The following is a 20,856-nucleotide window of genomic DNA, read 5'->3' on the forward strand; positions in this document are numbered from 1 at the left end:
AATGTTACCCCACTATTCAAAAAAGGTGGTAAAGAGAAAACGGGGAATTACAGACCGGTAAGCCTGACATCGGTAATGGGGAAAATGCTAGAGTCCATTTATAAAAGATGTAATAGCAGAGCACTTGGAAAACAGTGACGGGATCGGACAAAGTCAACATGGATTTACAAAAGGTAAATCGTGCTTGACTAATCTACTGGAATTTTTTGAGGATGTAACTAGTAAAATAGATAAGGGAGAACCAGTAGATGTGGTGTATTTGGACTTTCAGAAGGCTTTCGATAAGGTCCCGCATAAGAGATTAGCATGTAAAGTTAAGGCACATGGGATTGGGGGCAAGGTATTGACTTGGATAGAGAACTGGTTGGCAGATAGAAAGCAAAGAATTGGAATAAACGGGTCTTTTTCCGAGTAGCAGGCAGTGACTAGTGGGGTACCGCAGGGATCGGCCCTTGGACCCCAGCTATTCACAATATATATTAATGATCTAGACAAGGGAACTAGATGTAATATCTCCAAATTTGCAGACGACACAAAGCTGGGTGGGTGCGTGTGCTGTGAGGAGGCTGCTGAGAAACTCCAGGATGATTTGGACAGGTTGGGTGATTGGGCAGAAGCATGGCAGATGCAATATAACGTGGATAAATGTGAGGTTATCCACTTTGGTGTCAAAAACAGGAAGGCAGATTATTATCTGAATGGCAATAGATTGGGAGAAGGAGAAGTGCAACGAGACCTGGGTGCCCTTGTGCACCAGTCGCTGAAGGTAAGCATGCAGGTGCAGCAGGCGGTTAAGAAGGCAAATGGTATGTTGGCCTTCATAGCGAGAGGGTTTGAGTACAAGAACAAGGATGTCTTGCTGCAGTTGTACAGGGCCTTGTTGAGACCACATCTTGAGTATTGTGTGCAGTTTTGGTCGCCTTATCTGAGGAAGGATATTCTTGCCATGGAAGGAGTTCAGCGAAGATTCACCAGGCTAATACCTGGGATGGCAGGAATGACGTATGAGGAGAGATTGGGACGATTGGGCTTGTACTCGCTGGAGTTTAGAAGAATGAGGGGATCAAATTGAAACTTATAAAATTCTGGCAGGGCTGGACAGACTAGATGCAGGGAGGATGTTCCCGATGGTCGGGGAATCCAGAACCAGGGGTCACAGTCTAAGGATAAGGGGTAGGCCTTTTATTCAATTCAATTCAATTTTATTTGTCATATATATGCAGCAGACGTGTGTACTGCACAATGAAATGTTGATTTTCACGAGTCCTCCCAACATTGGAATAAATATGGCATAACAATGATAAAATACTAATAGAAATACAGTAATAATAAATAAAACAACAGTAATAAATAATAATAAATTATACGTTCATGAGCCTTATGGCCTGGGGGTAGAAGCTGTTTTGAAACCTGCTGGTACGAGACCGTATGCTTCGGTATTTCTTACCGGATGGGAGCAGGGCGAAGAGGTTGTGGCTGGGGTGGCTCGCATCTTTAATGATTCTCGGGGCCTTCCCCCGGCACCTCTCGGGGTAGATATCCTAGACAGCAGGTAGTTTAATTCCTATAGTATGTTGTGCAGCTTTCACCACCATCTGTTGAGCCTTGCGGTCTGTGGCGGTGCAGTTGCCATACCAGGTAGTGATGCAGCCGGACAGGATACTCTCGATGGTACACCGGCAGAAGTTGGTGAGAATCTGGGGGGCCATTCCAAATGTCTTCAGTCTCCTGAGGAAGAACAGGCGTTGGCATGCCTTCTTCGTTACGACGTCGATGTGATTGGACCACGTTAAGTCCTCCGTAATGAATACACCCAGTATTTGAAGCTGCTGACCCTCTCCACCTCAGCCCCTTCGATGTAGATTGGGGTGTGTCCCTCCCCCTGCCACTTCCTGTAGTCCACGATCATCTCCTTTGTTTTGCTGATGTTGAGGGAGAGGTTGTTGTACTTGCACCATTCTGTTAGGGCTCTTACCTCCCTGTAGCCTGTCTCGTCGCCATCTGTGATCAGGCCTACAACGGTAGTGTCATCAGCAAAACTTGATGATGGAGTTGGAGTTGTGCGTGGCCACGCAATCGTGAGTAAACAGGGAGTACAGAAGGAGGCTGAGCACACAACCCTGGGGAGCTCCCGTGTTCAGGATCAGTGTTGAGGAGGTGTTACTGCCTATTTTCACCACCTGGGGTCTGCCCGTCAGGAAGTCCAGGATCCAGTTGCATCGGGAGGTGTTAAGTCCTAGCTCACTGAGCTTGTTGACAAGCTTGGAGGGGATAATGGTATTGAATGCTGAACTATAATCAATGAACAACATTCTCACATAGGTGTTCCTTTTATCCAGGTGTGATAAGGCAGTGTGCAGTACAGTGGCGATGGCATCATCCCTAGATCTTTTAGGACAGAAATGAGGAGGAATTTCTTCACCCAGAGAGTGGTGAACCTGTGGAATTCTCTACCACAGAAGGCAGTTGAGGCCAATTCATTAAATATATTCAAGAAGGGGTTGGATATATTTCTTAAGGCTAAAGGGATCAAGGGATATGGGGAGAAAGCAGTACTGAACTTGGATGATCAGCCATGATCGCATTGAATGGCAGAGCAGGCTAGAGGGGCCGAATGGCCTACTCCTGCTCCTATCTTCTATGTTTCTATGTTTATGGCATGCATAATTTTCCCATCTACTTGGTATAGTGAAATACTGATTAGTCTTACCTTTGTCCAGCTGCAAAACGTTTTCCTCGTATGCTCCCTTGTCCTTTGGCTGTTGGGCACGGTGTTGACTTTGTTCGTTGCCTAACAAGCCCCTTTAAATAACAGTGGCAACCTTTAACTTAATAAATGAGAACTTCACAAAGTCTGGCAAAGTTGGTCTAATATGACTGATGAGTACTGAACTTAAACACTGGTACCAGAAAATTATCCCTTAGCAAGCAATGGATGATCCTAGTCAGGGCAATCTCCAGAGCGATAATGTTGTGCTCTGTGCCAGGAGCGAAGCCTCACAACATTATACTGCATATCTTCTGATCAGATACTTTTCCAGTGTGATCAAACTAGAACAAAAATGTTTAATTTTCAGGTAATTACAATAATTGAGGGTAGGAATTGAGCATTAAAATTGGTTGGAGAATGAAATGCAAAATGTTTTACAAGATATTTTTAAATTTTATGAAATGGAAAGTCATTAATAGTTTTAAAATCATTGATTTGTGAAATAATTGACAAACCTAAGATTGTAAGCGGCTGTGTCAGTACATCTCAAAAGAACTGAGCTGAGAAATGAGCAAGAATGCTATAGTTCTTGTGCTCTGTAGCTTTTAAAGCTTCTACTTGGGACAAAAATTTTGATTTTTTTTAAAGGAATATTTGCTAAATAAAATAAAATAATTCTTTTGAAGTGCTGGAAGTTTCTTTTTAATTTAAAGATGCAATTGAATGACCTGAATTAGAGTACTTAATTTCAAATGTTACTGACGTACTGAATAGGTAACCTCTATGCACCACCTTCTATAATATTGGCCTAGAAATTGCGGTCGGAGGCGTATCTCCAGAGTACGCCTCCGACCCGCAAAACATTTCTGCACCTACCTGCTGTTGTCCAAGCTGCGGAGAGTTCCAGTCTCTGGCCTCCAGGCGTATGTCTGCGTAAAGGCCCAGGGACGCAGGCGGTTCGTAAGCATCCCTGGGATCACGTGGGCTTGGTCCTCCAATCACAAAGGAGGATTCCATTGCAGTCATTTAAGAAGGGAATCCCCTAATGACATGCAATGGCATCCCCAAATAATTAAGCAATTTATACAATTCTAATAACTATAAATGTTCTGAATTTCAATTTTATAAGTCCCTTCATGACACCAAATACAATAAAAATTTAATTTTTTGAAAACTAATTTTAAACATCTTAATCCGGGCCAATATGTGCATACATTAATTTAGTGTTTGTGCATCCTTTTATTTTTAAATGTTTAATTTAAGATTTATAATAATAATCCTTACGCTGATGAAAGCAGTCTCTACGCCTGCTTTTACCAGCCATAAGAGTTTTGTGGGGAATTGCTGGGCAGTTGTTAGCCAGATAGCCCAACTCTGCGCCAGCGATTCCGATTCTACTTTCAGTTCATAAGATCTGTTAAGGCGTACCTTGACCGATCGCAAGTTCTGGGTTTCGCGCATCTGTAATGCGGAAACCCAGAAGTTGTGGGACCTTTCAAATGGACACCACCATTTTAGGGCCAATATTTTTGCCTAAATATAGGTGTCCTATGCAAAAGTCCACATTCGCTGTGCAAGCTGGATGTTTGTCATTATCTGGTTGCTCTTCTGTTTAACAGACTGACTTTAACTCCTGCAAACTTCAACAGATAAAACATTTATTTATTCTATTTAAAATTGTCTTGTTTTGGAATTTTTCTTAACAGTTACTAGGCAACCTGGCATCTGATTTTGTGGACAGCTTTAGACCTACTGCACGAATAAACTCCATATGTGGTAAGAGTGCAAACTGTCTCTTTGAACTAATAAATGCGTTAAATCTCAAGTGGCGCAACTTGGTAGTTTAGATTTTGCTTACAATATTTGTGACATCTGTTCTAATTTCAGTGAAGACCGAGAGTGACTCCCTGCCTGATTATTGTGATGTGCTTGATTAGTTCTTAGATAATTAAAAGTTTAGAACACGTCATTATTTATTTATTTGAATGATTCACCTTGAAACTGACATACCTTTACTGTCTATCAAAACTGTGCGAAGGCCCACTTTATGTGCATGGTGTTTCTCCGTGTTCTGTAGGTAACTTATGTGAAGCATTTAAGTGTTTACATAAAATACAGATGTCACAGTAAATGTTTTAGCTCCAGTTATCCAGACATAGACACAGTAAGCTCTTTATAGGAATGGGTAATGTTGGATGGGTGTGGTTGTTTGAATACAGGAATGCATAGGCAAACACAATATAAGAATCATGGCCTCCTTTTGTGCTGAAGTTGCTGTTTGGCCCACTGCACCTTCATCAGTGCTAGCTCCAATGAGAGCTATCTACTCTGGTACCACTTCCCTGCTTTCCCCCATAATCTTCAACAAATTTTCTGAGTGTTTATCCACTTTCCTCTTCAGTGCTGTGAACTCTCACTAACAACCCTCTCAGCCTTCCAAAACTTTACAAATTAAAAAAAGTAAACTGTAAATCTGAAACAAAACAGAAAAATCTAGAACTACACCGGGTTAATTAGCATTTGTAAAAAGACAAGTAAATGTTACAGTTTTAACCCTTCAACTGAGCTTAAAATTAAAACAAAACATAAGAACCTAGGAGCAGGAGTGGCCATACGGCCCCTCGAGCCTGCTTCGTCATTCAGTAAGATCATGGCTGATCCTCGACCTCAATTCCACTTTCCTGCCCGAAATGCTGGAAAGATTCAGTAGGTAAGGCAGGTAAGCATCTGTGGAGAGCGGAAGGTAGGGTTGCCGTTTCAGCTTGATGATGTTTCGTCAGAACCGGGAGCTGTTACAAACAAACAGCTTATAAGGAGCAACAGAGTCAGGGAAAAGGGAGCAAGGAGAAAAGAAAATGAATGGCCAGTGATTAGGTGGCGTACAGAAGTGATAATGGTGTAAGACAAGGAGGCAATAGTGAGAGAAATTATTAGAGAAATAAAAGTTGTATACAAGAGCCAGAGAATATGTAAATGCTTACAGCGGAATAGCAGAGGGGGAGGGAAACATCAAAAATCTGGCAAATCAGAGACCGCTCCAGTGACTAGGGAGTGTGGCAGAAGAAAAGGATAGGTGACGTCAAGAATGAACCCCCCCCCCCCCCCCCCCCCCCCCCGGCCAGAGGAGATGAGGTCATTGAAGGTCTGGGAGATGATGGCTTGGTATTCATTGGTGGGGTCATGGTCAATGTTCCCTTTCATTTTTTTTTGGGTGCTGCGTCCCATTCAAAATACCGTGCATGCGCGGTTATTCCCATTGTGAAGCCGGCAAGCAGTCTGCGCGGGACCTGCCGCGCCGCTTAACGGGAACGTTGGTCATGGGCCAGGGCGGGTAGGAGGAGTTGTCAGTGATGGCATTCAGCCTCTGCAAGTTAGAAGTCTTTTGCCAACAGAGCTGTCTTTTCTCTTTACAGATGTTGGATGACCTGCGTATTTCCAGTATTTTCCTTTTCAAAACTTTGATCATATCTGTTAAATTGCCCCTGCTCTGAATTGAGCAGGTAGAGTTGCAAATTGGACAAGAAGTGAAAGAGAAATCTCTTCGTCTCTGTTGCTCCCCCTCCCCCCAAAAAGGAAATTTGAGTAAAAATGCATGACTGTTTGAGTGGGGAAGAACGTGACTAGAACTATATCTCTAACTATCTCTCTCTCTCTTGCCATATGCAGTCTACTGATAATTGTAATTTTTTTCTGCTTAATAAATTTTAGTTACTGAATAATTTGAATTAAGCAATGTAAGTAGCACCGCTAAGTGGGAAGTAACGCTTTTTAAAAAATGATTACATAATTTGAATTGAGGGAATTTAAATTAAGGGGTAGACTCTAGTTTCTAAAACGTCGTTGAGATCTTCGGCCAAGATCTTTGTCTTCTGTTGAAGCAAGGTTGGAGGGTGGGGAATAATTGAACCACAGGTCAGAGGAAGAATTCAGTCCCCATTTTGAAGTCATGTTTTCCCTCCTCTGCCACTATCTCCGATTGAACCTAATTGTTTGCAACCTTGGTGTCTTATTCAACCCTGAACTGAGATTCTGACCTCTCCATCACAAAAAACATCTACTGGGGAGGTCTGAAACATCACCTGTTTTCATCCCCTACCTCCGCCCATCTGCCACTGAAGCCCTTATCTATGCCTCTGGATTCGACTGTTCTAATGCTCTTTTGGCCAGCCTCCCATTCTTCACTCGCCATTAACTTCCAACTCATCCAAAGTTGCTGCTTGTATCCTATCCTGCAGCAAGTCCCATTCACCATCACCTGTGCTCATTGACCTATAAAAGAAAAAAGACTTGCTTTATTACAGGGCCTTTCATGACCTCAGGACATCCTAAAGTGCTTTACAGCCAATAAGGTACTTTTGAATTATAGTCACTGTTGTATGTAGGGTTCCAATCTCCCAATGCCTCTATTAATATTCTCATTGGCCTGGATATTCTGATCCCTATGGGTGTGTACGCGCTGTGTACCCACCCGTAGGGACATCGGAAATGCCAGTTTCAGGCATGCACAGCGCATGTGCTGAAAACCAGCATTTCCGATCTGTCAAGAATGCTCATGACAGATCGGAAACCTGCACTGGAGAAGGGCCTCTACGGGTGGAGAGTTCCACTTTCTGGAGACCCTCCGCCCGCAGAAAACCTTTAGAAATCTTACGCCTGGTAAAAGCGTAAGGCCTGCTTTTACCAGGATAAGAGTTGAAAAAAAGTTTTTTAAAAATTTGTTATTTATCATTTAAAAATACTTTTTTAAAAAAAGGTAAGTTTATTTTTAGCCCTGTTAAAAAAACTTAATTTTTTTCAAAAAATTAAATTTTTGTTTAAAATATTTAATTTATTGTAATTTCAACTAATTTTAAAAATGTGATGTTTATTTAAAATGTATTTAATGCATTGAAGTGTTTTTGGGGTGATCTCCATTCATATATTTGACAGGTCTATCTGTGAAGTGTATGAAGGGAGATTCCTTTCTTTGATTGGCTCCCCATGGCCCACGTGATCCCAGGGACGCTTGCGAACTGCATGCACCTCTGGGATACGTGGGCCCTGCACACTTGAAGTTCAAGAGGCCCAGCATCGGAACTATACGCACCTCGGGAGCCCTCGGGTAAGTGCGGGAAGCCTCCGATCGGAAAATATGGCCCATTGTTGTGTTTAAATCCCTTAATGACTTTGCAGCTCCCTATCCCTGTAACTACCCTCATCCCTCCCCCACTCAGAATATTTCATTCCAATGACTCTGCCCATTTATGCATTGTCCCACCATGGACGGCAGTACTTTCACCTGCCTCGGCCCTACACTCTGGAATGCCTTCTGCGAACATTTCCACCTCTCCTCCTTTAAGAACCCCCACACACCTTAAAACCCAGCTCTTTGACCAAACCCGTTTGCTGGAATTTCCCCCTAAAAGAAAAATGGTGGGTTTGGAATGTGGGGGCAGTTATGTTGTTAATAATGGGATTCCCGACCTGATTCCGCCTCCAACCCGTCCACTACCGGTTTTAACGAGGTGGGGGGGGCGAGCAACCAATCCGCTCCCAGGGGCGGTGCATCAAATTAAATATTGTAATGAGGCTGTAAGCCTCTCTTTTTCACCTCCATTTGGACGGGTTTCACACAAGTCGTGAAACCTGGCAGTTAAACTGAGGCGGGGACTGCTGCATCCAGGAGGTAAATGGCTTTATACCTACCGCCTGGATCCAGGGTCCCTACTTAACCCACCCCCGCGATTGGAGACCCCCTCACGAGGCCTCCAATTGCCTTCCCAGGCCTCTGATCCCCACCATGAGGCCTCACGGGTTTCCCGCCCACCTTGGAGGCCCCCTGCCCCCCAACCCACCTCCCTGGAGAAACTTCTGGCTATAATCTCTCCTTTGGCGTGGCATCCTTTTTTTTGCCCACCTCTGCTTTGGAACGTTTTTCTACGTTTAAGATGCTATATAAATGTAAATTGTATTTGTTAAATACTATTCCTAAATTGGCTAACATCAACCATTTTACTTATGTTATGCTTGCCGATTACCTACATGGATACATACATTTGCTTTTTTATGAAGTTTACATTGAATTCCATTAGAGTTTTCAACAAAATATTGAGATGCAGCGTCCTCGTTTAAAAATGACTGAAAGCTAAATTTGACAATTGAACATGTTCCTATCTTAACCATATGTTCCTTCATTGTGCACAGACTAAAATCATTTATATGATTATGGATAATATAAAAATAGAATCATAGAATGGTTACAGCACAGAAGGAGGCCATTTGGCCTGTCGAGCCCCTGTCAGCTCTCTGCAAGAGCACTTCAGCTAGTCCCACTCCCTTGCCCTTTCCCTCTAGCCCTGCAATTTTTTTTCATTCAGCTACTTATCCAATTCCCTTTTGAAAGTCATGATTGAATCTGCCTCCGCCACCCTTTAGGCTGTGCGTTCCAGATCATAACCACTTGCTGCATTTAAAAAAAAGTTTTTCCTCAATTTGCCTTTGGTTCTTCTGCCAGTCACCTTAAATCTGTGTCCTCTGTCCTCTGGTTCTCAACCCTTCCGCCAATGGGAACAGTTTCTCTCTCTCTCTCTCTCTACTCTGCCACATGTCTGCCCATTCCACCAGCCTGTTTATGTCCTCTTGAAGTCGATCACTATCCTCTTCACTGTTCACTATACTTCCAAGTTTTGTGTCATCTGCAAATTTTAAATTGTGCCCTGTACTCCCAAGTCCAAGTCATTAATATATATCGAGAAAAGCAGTGGTCCTAGTACTGACCCCTGGGGAACATCACTGTATACCTTCCTCCAGTCTGAAAAACAACCGTTCACCACTTCTCTCTGTTTCTTGTCACTTAGCCAATTTTGTATCCATGCTGCCACTGTCCCTTTTATTCCATGGGCTTCAACTTTGCTGGCAAGCCTATTATGTGGCACTTTAAATGACTAAAATGATAGCCTTGTGTAATCTTGCTTGTTTTTCTTTCTCTTTCCACGCACTGAATGACTAGGACGTTGCAGTCTTTTGCCAGTGGTGAATAACTCCGGTGCAATCTGTAATTCTTGGAAACTGGATCCAACAACACTTCGTTTTCCTTTGAGAGGACTCTTGCCTTATGATAAGGTAAACCTGTGTGCCTGACTTCATTTAGATTAGCCCATTCATGTCTTTAAAGATTAGACAAGTAATAGCTTCACTTGTTTTTCAAAACCTTGTAACTTTTTTGAAGATTCATAGAGCCACTGAACAGACTATTTCACAGTGGCTTGTCCCTTTGTAATTATAACTTAAATATATGTGGCCATTTTCTTTTATTCTTGCTTTAAATGAAACATGTTATGTACAATCAGTTCAATATTGTTAATTAAGTTAAATGACAATTTTTTTAAAGAAGGTTCAAAAAAGGAATTTAATGGGATTTACTTACAGATGTTCAACATATTAAATATCTTGTTTCCAGACATGTTTCTGTGAATTTCTACAGTTAGGATGTCTCCATTAAATGTAAACTTGCCTCCTTCACATATGTATGTGAACTTGCCTATTTATATATACAAGGTGGAGAGAGTGTTCTGCCCTCTGTAAATGAAAGCTTATGTATTCTATTTTACTGGCTTTTGATACTAAAACTGTAAGCAGGAGATGTTTATTAACATACAGCTCCCACTTTGTTATTGAGTATTGTACTTGTAAAGAGTAACTGTGAGGGATCAGTTGAATTAATTGATATTGTACTTCCAACATTTATGAACCCAACCCTATTTTACTGCTACTTGTTTTTTTTTTTAAATCAAGCGCTGCTGGATCGAGATTGTTTTGTACATAGAGAAGGCGAAACACACATTTTTAAAAGTGCCAAAATAATTCTAATGGCTAAACCACAAATTGATTTTTTTTGTGTGTTTAGAGATAGATATACCTTGAAAGTGCTAAAGAATATTGGCTGTATTGATTTGAATATTGACATTGGATAGCAAATTATGCTTAATAAACTATGCTTAATCTTGGTATTTTGTTTATTACAGCATTATTTATATTTGAATTGTGAAAGATTTGATTTGTGTTTGAAATTATTTTTTAAGATCAGCTGTCACTTTATCTTGGTTGGTGCAGTAAATATTTTATAAGGTACAAGCTGGTCAGTATCCCAGTAAATAACTGAAGGTGGCAATTTTGTGTTTGTATTCTTGTGATCTGGAATCTTGTATTTAATTAAAGTCACAAATAATTACTATTTGCACTTGTGGATGACAAAGAACACATCATGTGGAGCTGTAAAACTGGTAAGTCGCCAGGATTTTTAACATTTAGAAAAAGAAGTCCCATTTGTAGCTGTTCTAGATGATGCTCTGTACCCAATGATCTTTGGATTCAGGTGGTATTACTGCTTGATGTATCCAAATTTGCTGATGATGCAAAACTGGGTGGGAATGTAAGTTGTGAGGAGGATGCAAGGAGGCTTCAAGGGGATATAGACAGACTAAGTAAGTGGGCAAGAACATGACAAATGGAATATAATGTGGAGAAATGTGAAGTTATCCACTTTGCTAGGAAAAATAGAAAAGCAGAGTATTTTTTAAATGGTGAGAGATTGGGAAATGTTGGTGTTCAGAGGGACCTGGTTGTCCTTGTACAAGAATCACTGAAAATTAACATGCAGGTACAGCAAGCAATTAGGAAAGCAAATGGTATGTTGGTTGGCCTTTATTACAAGAGGATTTGAGTATAAAAGTAAAGACGTCTTACTGCAATTCTACAGGGCCCTGGTGAGACCACACCTGGCGTATTGTGTACAGTTTTGGTCTCCTTACCTAAGGAAGGATATACTTGCCATAGAGGAAGTGCAATGAAGGTTCACCAGACTGGTTCCTGGGATGGGGGGATTGTCCTATGAGGAGAGATTGAGTAGACTAGGCCTATATTCTCTGGAGTTTAGAAGAATGAGAGGTGATCTCATTGAAACATACAAAATTCTTACGGGGCTTGACAGGGTAGATGCAGGGAGGATGTTTCCCCTGGCTGGGGAGTCTAGAACCAGGGGTCACAGTCTCAGAATAAGGGATCGGCCATTTAGGACTGAGATGAGGAAAAATTTCTTCACTCAGAGGGTGGTGAATCTTTGGAATTCTCTACCCAAGAGGGCTGTGGAGGCTCAGACATTGAGTATATTCAAGACAGCGATCGATAGATTTTTGAATATTAAGGGAATCAAGGGATATGGGGATAGTGCAGGAAAGTGGAGATGAGGTAGAAGATCAGCCATGATCTTGTTGAAGGGCGGAACAGGCTCGAAGGGCCAAATGGCCTACTCCTGCTCCTATTTCTTATGCTCTTCTGTTTTATTTCAAAGTCCGTTGAACTTTTACGCTATGTTGCAATCTTGTCTTCTCCGCAACCATTGTTGTGTATGTAACTAAAATTAAATCTCAACTTCATCAGAGGTTTCATATTACACAGTGCCATTCTCCATTATGACACTGGTAACATTCCTTCATAGTTACACTGAAGGTAAAGAGGAAAGTATCCAGCAGCTAGGTGTCAAATGTAAAATACTAACAAAATGCCAGAGGTGGGCAATCTATGTCAATAAGATATTTAATTCAACACAAGTATGGCATAGATCTTTTGCATTGGCCTTTTTTAAAAGTGAGCATGTTGGTAGTTAACACACTGTCTAGCTTTGCCTGCAAGGAATCATTTGTCATGCCAGTAGTTTAATCTGTTTAGAGCAGGAAGAAATCTTGGATGCTTCAAAGCTTCATTTGATCAAAAATAGATCAATACTTATAACATCTAATTCTACCTCCTCCTGTCTGCAAATACAGGATGTCTAGCGCTTTGAAACCCTACAAACTTATTTGTTATAGCTCGAGTTTTACTGGCTTTCATTTTCTTATTTTAATCTAGAATATGCTCACTGAACATTTCAAGTATTTTCATGACCGCTTAGTACTATCATTAAAGTAATTCAATGTGTGCATACCGTACATAATTAATCAATAACAAAGATGAAAATGCACAATACAAGATCTATCAAGATACTGGGTCAACCAATAAAATAACTGAAATAAAAACAGAAAATGCCAGGCAGCATCTGTGGAGAGTAAAACAGAGTTAGCCTTTCAGGTTGATGACCTTTCATAGCTGCTTTAGTTATATTACTAAATTGTGGCAGTGTTAATCTCAACTTTACAAATGTATACTTTTTAGAATTGTTATCTGACACTTCTTGTCTGAATTACCCATAATTTGTTTACGAAAATATATTTTCCTGCCTGATGTGTTAGTATTTGTGTGAATATTTAGAAATTTTAGTAAACCATGACTGTGTAGTTTCTTCATAATATAAAAATGAACATCTATGCACTAGGCAAATCTATATAATATATTAAAATTCTTGCGTAGACATGCACTTCTTGTCAACTTTTCCCATTATAAATTCCTGTACTCATAAATAGTGGAAACTGCCTATGTAAACTTCACCCTCCTGCTTGTAGTGCTGCCATTTGCACATCAATTGTGCATCTCCCAGCTCCTCCATCTATATTGCAGAGAAACTTGTGTGCTGCATCCAACTGTACTTCTCTACCTCCCAAATTACGGTATATGTTATTTAACTGTAAATAATACTAAATCAAATGATATAAAAATACATACAGACTGTCTGACTTTAAAATGGCAACTAAATTCCATCTGCGCACTCTGGTCCAATTATCTCCTGACCTTTAATCCTGCTTCACCTGTAAGTATTGATTGGTCACGTGCAACATTGCAGAAAATTGACTTGTACATGCATGACTTTTATCAAGTAACCTACTAGATAATTGGTTTGAAGAATTGGGATCTATTTTATAAAGAAACTTTGGGGTATATTGACTAGATGCATGGTTGGTAAGTATAAATTTGATACCCTAATATTCCTGCATTTTTTGAGCTGAAATGGCTTCAAAATAGATATTCATATGAAACTGGGCAGGGATCCTGGTTTCTGGTTCTGGATTATGTGCCTCAGACAACAACATGGAAAGCATGTTTGATACTGTATTGTTGCATGATGAATTTTGGGGAGATTCACAAATAAGCAGTTTATTTAAAAAAAAAAATAGTTTGTCAATATTGGGTCAGATTTCTGAAACCCACTTTTATAGGATTAAAATCCGAATGTTGAACAAATCCAGGATCAGAATACTAGACTTGGTGTAACTGAGGTGTAAGTTGGTTTCAAGTCTAGTTACTGTCTAATATGTTGCACTTGGCTGAGCTGTTGCAGTTCTTAAAAATCAGGTGATATTGGCCCAGAAATTCGGGTCGGGGGCTTCCTGCGGGTGCAAGCCCCCGACCTGCACTTACCTAGCGCGCCAGCCGTTGAGCTGTGGGCCCGCGAGGGATTCCGATCCTGGGCCTCCTCCAACTGCCGGCGCGCAGTGCTTGCGTATCCCAGGGGCACAGTTAGTTCGATGCGTCCCCTGGGATCACGTGGGCCATGGAGAGCCAATGGTAGCAGGGAATGCTTCATTCATAAGTTTGACAGGAAGAGCTGTCAAACCTATAAATACTATAAGCCCCAAAACATCACTAAAACTTCAAATACATTTTTTTTTAAATCACATTTTTAAAATAACTATAAATTACATGAAATAACTATTTTAAACAATTTAAATTTTTGAAAAAATTAATTACATTTTCTAACAGGGCTAAAAATAAACTTACCTTTCTTTAAAGTATTTAAAAATAATAAACCTGTGGAAAAAATGTTTTAATTTTAATTAATTCACCACTTACCTTGTTAAAAGCAGGCCTTGCGCCTGCTTTTTTAAAGTGCAACTCCTGGAGACTTACCCTCCCGGAAAAACCTGGGGAAAAAAAACGTAAGTTCGATGCGCACGCGCCGCCTCTCAACCCCTTCTTTCAGGGGAACGGAAGTGCTGGTTTCCCACGCATGCACGAAACCGGCACTTCCATTGGGCCTATGAGTACCCCGTTCCTACTCACCCGTGGAGACCCGAATTTCTGGGCCAATATTGTAGAATTCCCTAGATCATACAGACCACAAGAAAAGCAGACTGTTAAGGGAAATAACTGGCAGAGTTTGGTGAGGAGAGCAATGTTTGACATAATTAAATATGGTTTACACTTCCAAATCTCTTGAGATCATATTCAGTTAATGAGCCCTTTAAGGAAGTTATTGATGCAAAGCAGATATAAAAGGATTTGAGTGTAAATTCAGTGCAAGCCATTATTGGCAAACTTCAAGTGATTGATCTTATGGAGGGCGTACTTCCAGAGAACCTAGAATTGGAAAACCCGCTATTAGGATCAAGTTGAAAGGGGTGTATCCTTGAACTTTATAGCAGTATTTGATTTGGACAATGGTCTGGACCAGTTTAATTCCATCCTGTACAGTTCAGATTAGAAGCATTTATGATGTCTTTTCTAGCGCTCACATTTGTTGAATGCTGGGGAGAGAAACCAAGATGGAGCCCCCAATCCATACAGTGTACCTCTTCCCAAGGAAGCATTAGTATTAACGATCCTGGAGAACCATCTCAAAGATGAAGCAGATTTTTTAAATGACTGCCATCGTGGATGAATTTTAAATTAATACAGAGCAATCAGAGAAGGACAAGCATTCAAATTGAATTAGCATGTTGTGGTTAAAATTGGACACCCACGTGTCTCCGAAATGGGTCACATTTATCTGATCAGTAGCACCACCAACATTGCCACGACAGAAAACTTCTTTTTAACTGAAAAGTTGCCAAAAAAATTAAGATTTTTGTATCATTAGGTATTTCAGTTTACAGTGAAGTGCACACCTCCTCACATTAAATTATTTTTCCCAAACAAGTTCCAAATTACATTTGTTAAAGCTGGGTTTTTTTTCCTTTGGGGTGGGGTATTCTGAGCATTTGTGTTGAAATCCTCTCCAAAAGATTAAATGAATGTCAAGTCCATGTGTTTTATTTCTCTTAGGATCTTTTTGACCCACAGACTGCTCTACTGAGATATGTTTTAGAACAACCTTACTCCAGGGATATGGTCTGCAACATGCTAGGTCTGAATAAACAGGTACTGTATCTCCCTGTATTTTACTATGGCCTTGACTTCTAAATATAGCCTGCACTGTTCTTTTCCTCTTTTCTGTTGCTATGGCTAAATAAGCAAAAGACTGTTCAGCAAGAATAGCCAGATCGTAAGTTAGCATTAGTTTATCTTATAATGGATTTTACTCTTGAGTTACTTGAAATAGGAAAAAAAGTTTTAAAATCTTCTAGTTTGTATTGCCTTGTGGATGGGAATGGTAAAATACTGTAAATGCAGGATCTTGTGGGGGGGGGGGAAACTGTAGAATTAATGTAAAGAAATACATGATTTGAGTTTTATTTACATTGCTTTAGCTATTAGGCCAGCCTCAAACATTAGAATTTGTACATTGGTTTTTGTGGGGCTTGGCCTGTCTGGGGCAACCTGAGGCTGGCCTCATAGTCACTGTTATGTCTTTCTTTTTTTCTTCCTTTATTTTTGTTCTGTCCTGTCTTGTCCTGCCCATCCTACAATGCTCTAGACCTTGAACATTGCTCAGGTATGTTTACAATCTTACTGTTGTATCGTGACTAACGAGATGCTGACTGCTTGGTAGCAACTGATGCCATTTAGAGAATAAAGTAGATCTGCATGCTGGTATACGTAGAGAATGTAGTGGTGTCTGTCGCTGTCTGCTACAGAATGTGTGATCGTTGCAATTCTTGCACCTAAGATTTTTACAGTTGTCATGGAGAAGTTGTTTAGCAAATGTTCTGTTGTTGACCTGTGAAAAGTAGTTACACTGCATATGTAAAGTAGCATCAACAGATGTGTTCAAAGTAGCTGTACTTTTGTTAGGGCTCATAAAGCATGCTTTCAAAGAAAGTACAATTTTTTTGTAGCTTTTAATTTTTTTTTTTAAGTTTCATGATCACAAAATGGAAAGCATGCTAATTTTATATGTAGATAGTAATAGAATATAGGTTTTGAAGATATCCTGAAAAAATTCTATTTTACAAATTTGATTACCAGAACACTTGTGGTTATGTTTCTTGTTGACCATAGTTGAGTCTTTAAAAAAAAAAAAAACCAAAAACTTTTGTGTTTCTGGATATGTAGATTTGGGGAGGAGGGGAAATCATTGCAGTGCTTGGCATCTTTTTTTTACGCTACATGCAAATTAGGTGCTTTCTGAAATATCTCATTGCAGTGTGTTTAGGTTAGCATTTCATGCTTTGTCAAGTTTCTTTTGCATAAGTAGTCAATCTTGTGTGTTTAATGTTCATTACTGTAATAAGTGTCTACTTTACAGCACAAACAACGTTGTCCAGTTTTGGAAGACCAGCTTGTGGATTTAGTGGTTTATGCTATGGAACGCTCTGAGACAGAAGAAAAGTTTGATGATGGAGGCACCAGTCAGTTACTGTGGCAACACCTCTCCAGTCAGCTCATTTTCTTTGTCTTGTTTCAGTTTGCTAGCTTCCCACATATGGTGTTATCACTTCATCAAAAGGTATGTTTGGGATACAGAAGTGCAAGATAGACATGTATGTATCATTTCAGATCTGCATTGCTGCTCAGATTTTCGTCCATGATTGTTCAATGACAGTATACCAAGTTGAATTTGCACAATATGTTGTACCTTGCAGTTTAAAAATTAATAGGCTACGAACCCAAATGGAAAATTGCACCAAAGTATATAAATCTAGACAGCTGCTGAAGCTGAAATGTAAAAGTTGTCAAAGGGAAGCAACGGGAAACGTTGAGGAGTACGGAAGACGTATAGTGAGGGTTTTATGGCCAGATAAGAAGTGAAAGAATAATCAAAGAAGGAGTGAGCTATTGCGAGATGGAGACCATCTTGTATTTGACAGTGAGGGAATAGCAGAGATTCTTAAGTATTTTGCCTCAGTTTTATAAAGGAATATAAAAGTATGAGTGGCAAAGCAGAGTATAGAAGGACCACTACTTGAGATAAATATTCAAAAGGATGCGTTATTAAAAACATTAGTTGGAAAAACATTAGAAAAGCCACTGGGTCCAGTTAATATGTATCAAAATACTGAAATAGGTTGGAGAGGAGATAGTGGAGGCACTAACCATAATTTAGAGAAAATCTTTGAAAACTGGAATTGTGGCAAAGGACTGGAGGATAGCAAAAGTAATGGCCGGAATTTTAATTTGGAGGTCGGTAGGGGGTGCTACAAATGCAGTCGGAGCAGGTAAGTGGAAAGGCACTTACCTCCTGGATCCAGCAGTCCTCGCCTCCCTTTAGCTGGCGGGTTCCCCAAGGCCTGGGAAACCCGCTCGCCCACATTTAAATTTAAAATGGTGGGCCATCATGAGGCGCACAGCCTCATTATCATATTTAAATTGTCAACCCACTTTCTGGGAGCGGGTTGGCTGCCCGTCCCCTGTCCCGCTTCCATTAAAACTGGAAGTGGGAGGGTTCAGGTTAGGATTCAGATTTTTAACACTCTAACCTCTCACCTAACCCCAACCCACCTGTTTATTGGGGTTAAAATTTCCCCCCAATATCTCTGTTCAAAAAAAAAAAGGGTAACCAGGAAATTATAGGCTAACTAGTCTTTGATTGTGAGTGAACTTTGAGTTCATAACACTAGATAAAATTAAAAAGGCATGGGTTAATCAGACATTCAGCTTGGATTTGTAAAGTGCAGGGTGTGCTTGAATAATTTAATTGAATTTTTTGAAAAAATCACAATGTAATGATGAGGGGAGTGCAATTTCGGATGGCATTTTAATAAGGCATTACTTAAAAGATGTGTTATGAAAATTAGAGTACATAGAGGGTAAGCTAATTAACCGAGTGGGGAGAACCGAGATACCTAGGAGTGCAGCTATAGATCTTTGGCAGTTAGGTTCAAAAGGAGATTAATTCTAAGTTTCATACATGGGATAGTGAATTTAAAAAAGGAAGTAACGTTTTATTTATTAGGTCGCTGTTGCATACAATTCTGGGCATTGTTCGAAGGGATATTCAAACATGGAAGGGATACAGTGGAGACTTAACTGCCATATGTATGATGGGTCAAATGGCAGCCTTGTGACCTGTAATTTCTATGTGGCTCAGCCACCTCATGCATGATCATTGCCCCTGTTCTGCCACTAAAGGACAACCCCCTAAATCCTCTTTTCCACAAAACCGCTTAAATTGAACTCTCTTCCCCACTCTGTCCATCCTCATTTCTGACACATGGTACAAGGAGCTCTGTGGCTTCTCCAGCAATTTAAAAAAAAAAAAAAAAAAAAAAATTGCTGTTGAAATCCTCCTTTCCAATACACAATCATTTGTTGTCTGAAACTGCTAAGCAAATTTTCTTTGCAACTTTGTTGTCTTTATCTTGTAGCTGGCAGGCCGAGGTCTAATAAAAGGGCGAGACCACCTGATGTGGGTTTTATTGCAGTTCATCTCTGGCAGTATCCAGAAGAATGCGCTAGCTGACTTCCTCCCAGTGATGAAGCTGTTTGACCTGCTGTACCCAGAGAAAGAAGTAGGATTTATACATCAAATCCACCAAGTTGCAGTTGTTTAAGTGCAGAAGGAAGAGTGCTTTCAGATTCTGATGTGCTTATTTTTCTTTGTTTGCAGTGCATTCCAGTACCTGACATTAGCAAACCACAGTCTACTCATGCTTTTGCCATGACTTGTATCTGGATACACCTCAACAGGAAGGCACAAAATGATAACTCCAAACTGCAGATACCCATCCCTCATTCTCTCAAACTGCACCATGAGTAAGCTGTTAAATGTAAAGTTTAAGGAGTTGGCATGTCTGCGTATAGCTCCGTGTAATGCCCTTGATTTTTAAATCAGTGGAATAGAAATTTCAGGAAATGTGCCTTTTTCCAATTAATGTTGCAGGCAGGTGAGGTTCTCTTGTCGCCAGCGCTGCTTGTGATGGTCAATTAAATAGTTTGCCAAATTTTTTCCTGTATTTTGTTTAATACATATTTTAACACAGTAGAAATACAATTAAAATTAGTGGTTTTTTTTGTACTTTTAAGATAGCACTGTTACATGTATGGCATTATCATTAGTACATGCATACGACTTTGTACCATAAAGGATGTGTTTCTGAAAGGTAAAGGCGAATAAAGACGACATGTTAAGACACTGACGAGGTAAACCCCTTCTCTCATCACCTGTCCTGTCTCAAAAAAAAGTGTGGGAAGACCCAAGTAATGAAAGAAAATACCTTTTAGGGGAAGTCATGCCCTGGAAAACAAAAAGGCTGATTTCTTATGAAAAGCATCCCATTATATTAGTAAAAGTCAAAAATTTATGTTTATATTAATCATAAATGGAGAAAGGAATAATCTTCACTGTGTTTAATTATTTTCAATACAGATTTTTGCAGCAAAGTTTGAGAAATAAAAGTCTACAGATGAACGATTACAAGATTGCCTTGCTGTGTAATGCATATTCCACTAATTCTGAATGTTTTACATTGCCTATGGGAGTATTGGTTGAAACAATTTATGGGAATGGAAGCTTGAGGATATCTCTTCCTGGAACAAACTGCACGGCTTCGGGATCTATTACCCCACTGCCAATGAACTTACTAGATTCACTAACAGTTCATGCCAAAATGAGGTAGTCACTGGAATTTAATCTTGCTCAACTCAGTGTGGCAGAATAATGTTTTTTGTGAAGGTTTATCATTACTATCATTGTCATTAGTTATTTGCCAAGTAGATAATATACCCTATAGTGAAAGGAAGGAACAGTTTTCAAAATAAACTTGCATCATTTGATTTAAGTCTATAATCATTACATTTGGTCCAAAGAAATATTGGTGATGAAATCATAAATAACTACCCAAGCATAAATTGCAGTCGTAATGGCCCGGAACTTGAGGTCTGGATGACGGCGAACTGGCAGTGTTCGCTGTCATTCCACCTTTGAAACTGACCGCAACATCGGGATTTGGTTCTGGTGCATGTGGAAATCCTGAAGTTGTGGTCTGTCATTCACTGCTCCTCCATAGGCTCTGCTGTGCCCCCACCCCCAGCACAGAGCCGGCAATCAGTGTAATCACTCAAATCAGGGAAACTGACAAAAACTTTGATCTTCTGCGGTAATTACGTTGTTACATTCCCCACTAAAAGTTAGACCCAAA

The 20,856-nt window shown here is 40.2% G+C and overlaps 1 protein-coding gene across 5 annotated transcripts in view; it reads left to right on the forward strand.

Moving 5' to 3' along the window:
- med23 (mediator complex subunit 23) overlaps window positions 1–20,856 on the forward strand; it is a 150,929-nt gene that overhangs the window by 15,019 nt on the left and 115,054 nt on the right. For 3 of the 5 annotated variants that reach the window (XM_085997124.1, XM_085997127.1, XM_085997125.1), the window contains exons 8-15: window positions 4,417–4,486; window positions 9,699–9,811; window positions 15,662–15,757; window positions 16,254–16,271; window positions 17,025–17,225; window positions 19,084–19,227; window positions 19,326–19,471; window positions 20,085–20,330. In XM_085997124.1, the coding sequence (XP_085853250.1) occupies window positions 4,417–4,486; window positions 9,699–9,811; window positions 15,662–15,757; window positions 16,254–16,271; window positions 17,025–17,225; window positions 19,084–19,227; window positions 19,326–19,471; window positions 20,085–20,330 (1,034 nt within the window). The remainder of the gene's footprint in view (window positions 1–4,416; window positions 4,487–9,698; window positions 9,812–15,661; window positions 15,758–16,253; window positions 16,272–17,024; window positions 17,226–19,083; window positions 19,228–19,325; window positions 19,472–20,084; window positions 20,331–20,856) is intronic. The other 2 variants (XM_085997126.1, XM_085997128.1) reach the window with 1 other exon arrangement.

Source organism: Somniosus microcephalus, chromosome 9 (genome assembly GCF_052327205.1).
Source record: "Somniosus microcephalus isolate GS21.2 chromosome 9, FLI_Smic_1.0, whole genome shotgun sequence".
NCBI lineage: Eukaryota > Metazoa > Chordata > Chondrichthyes > Squaliformes > Somniosidae > Somniosus > Somniosus microcephalus.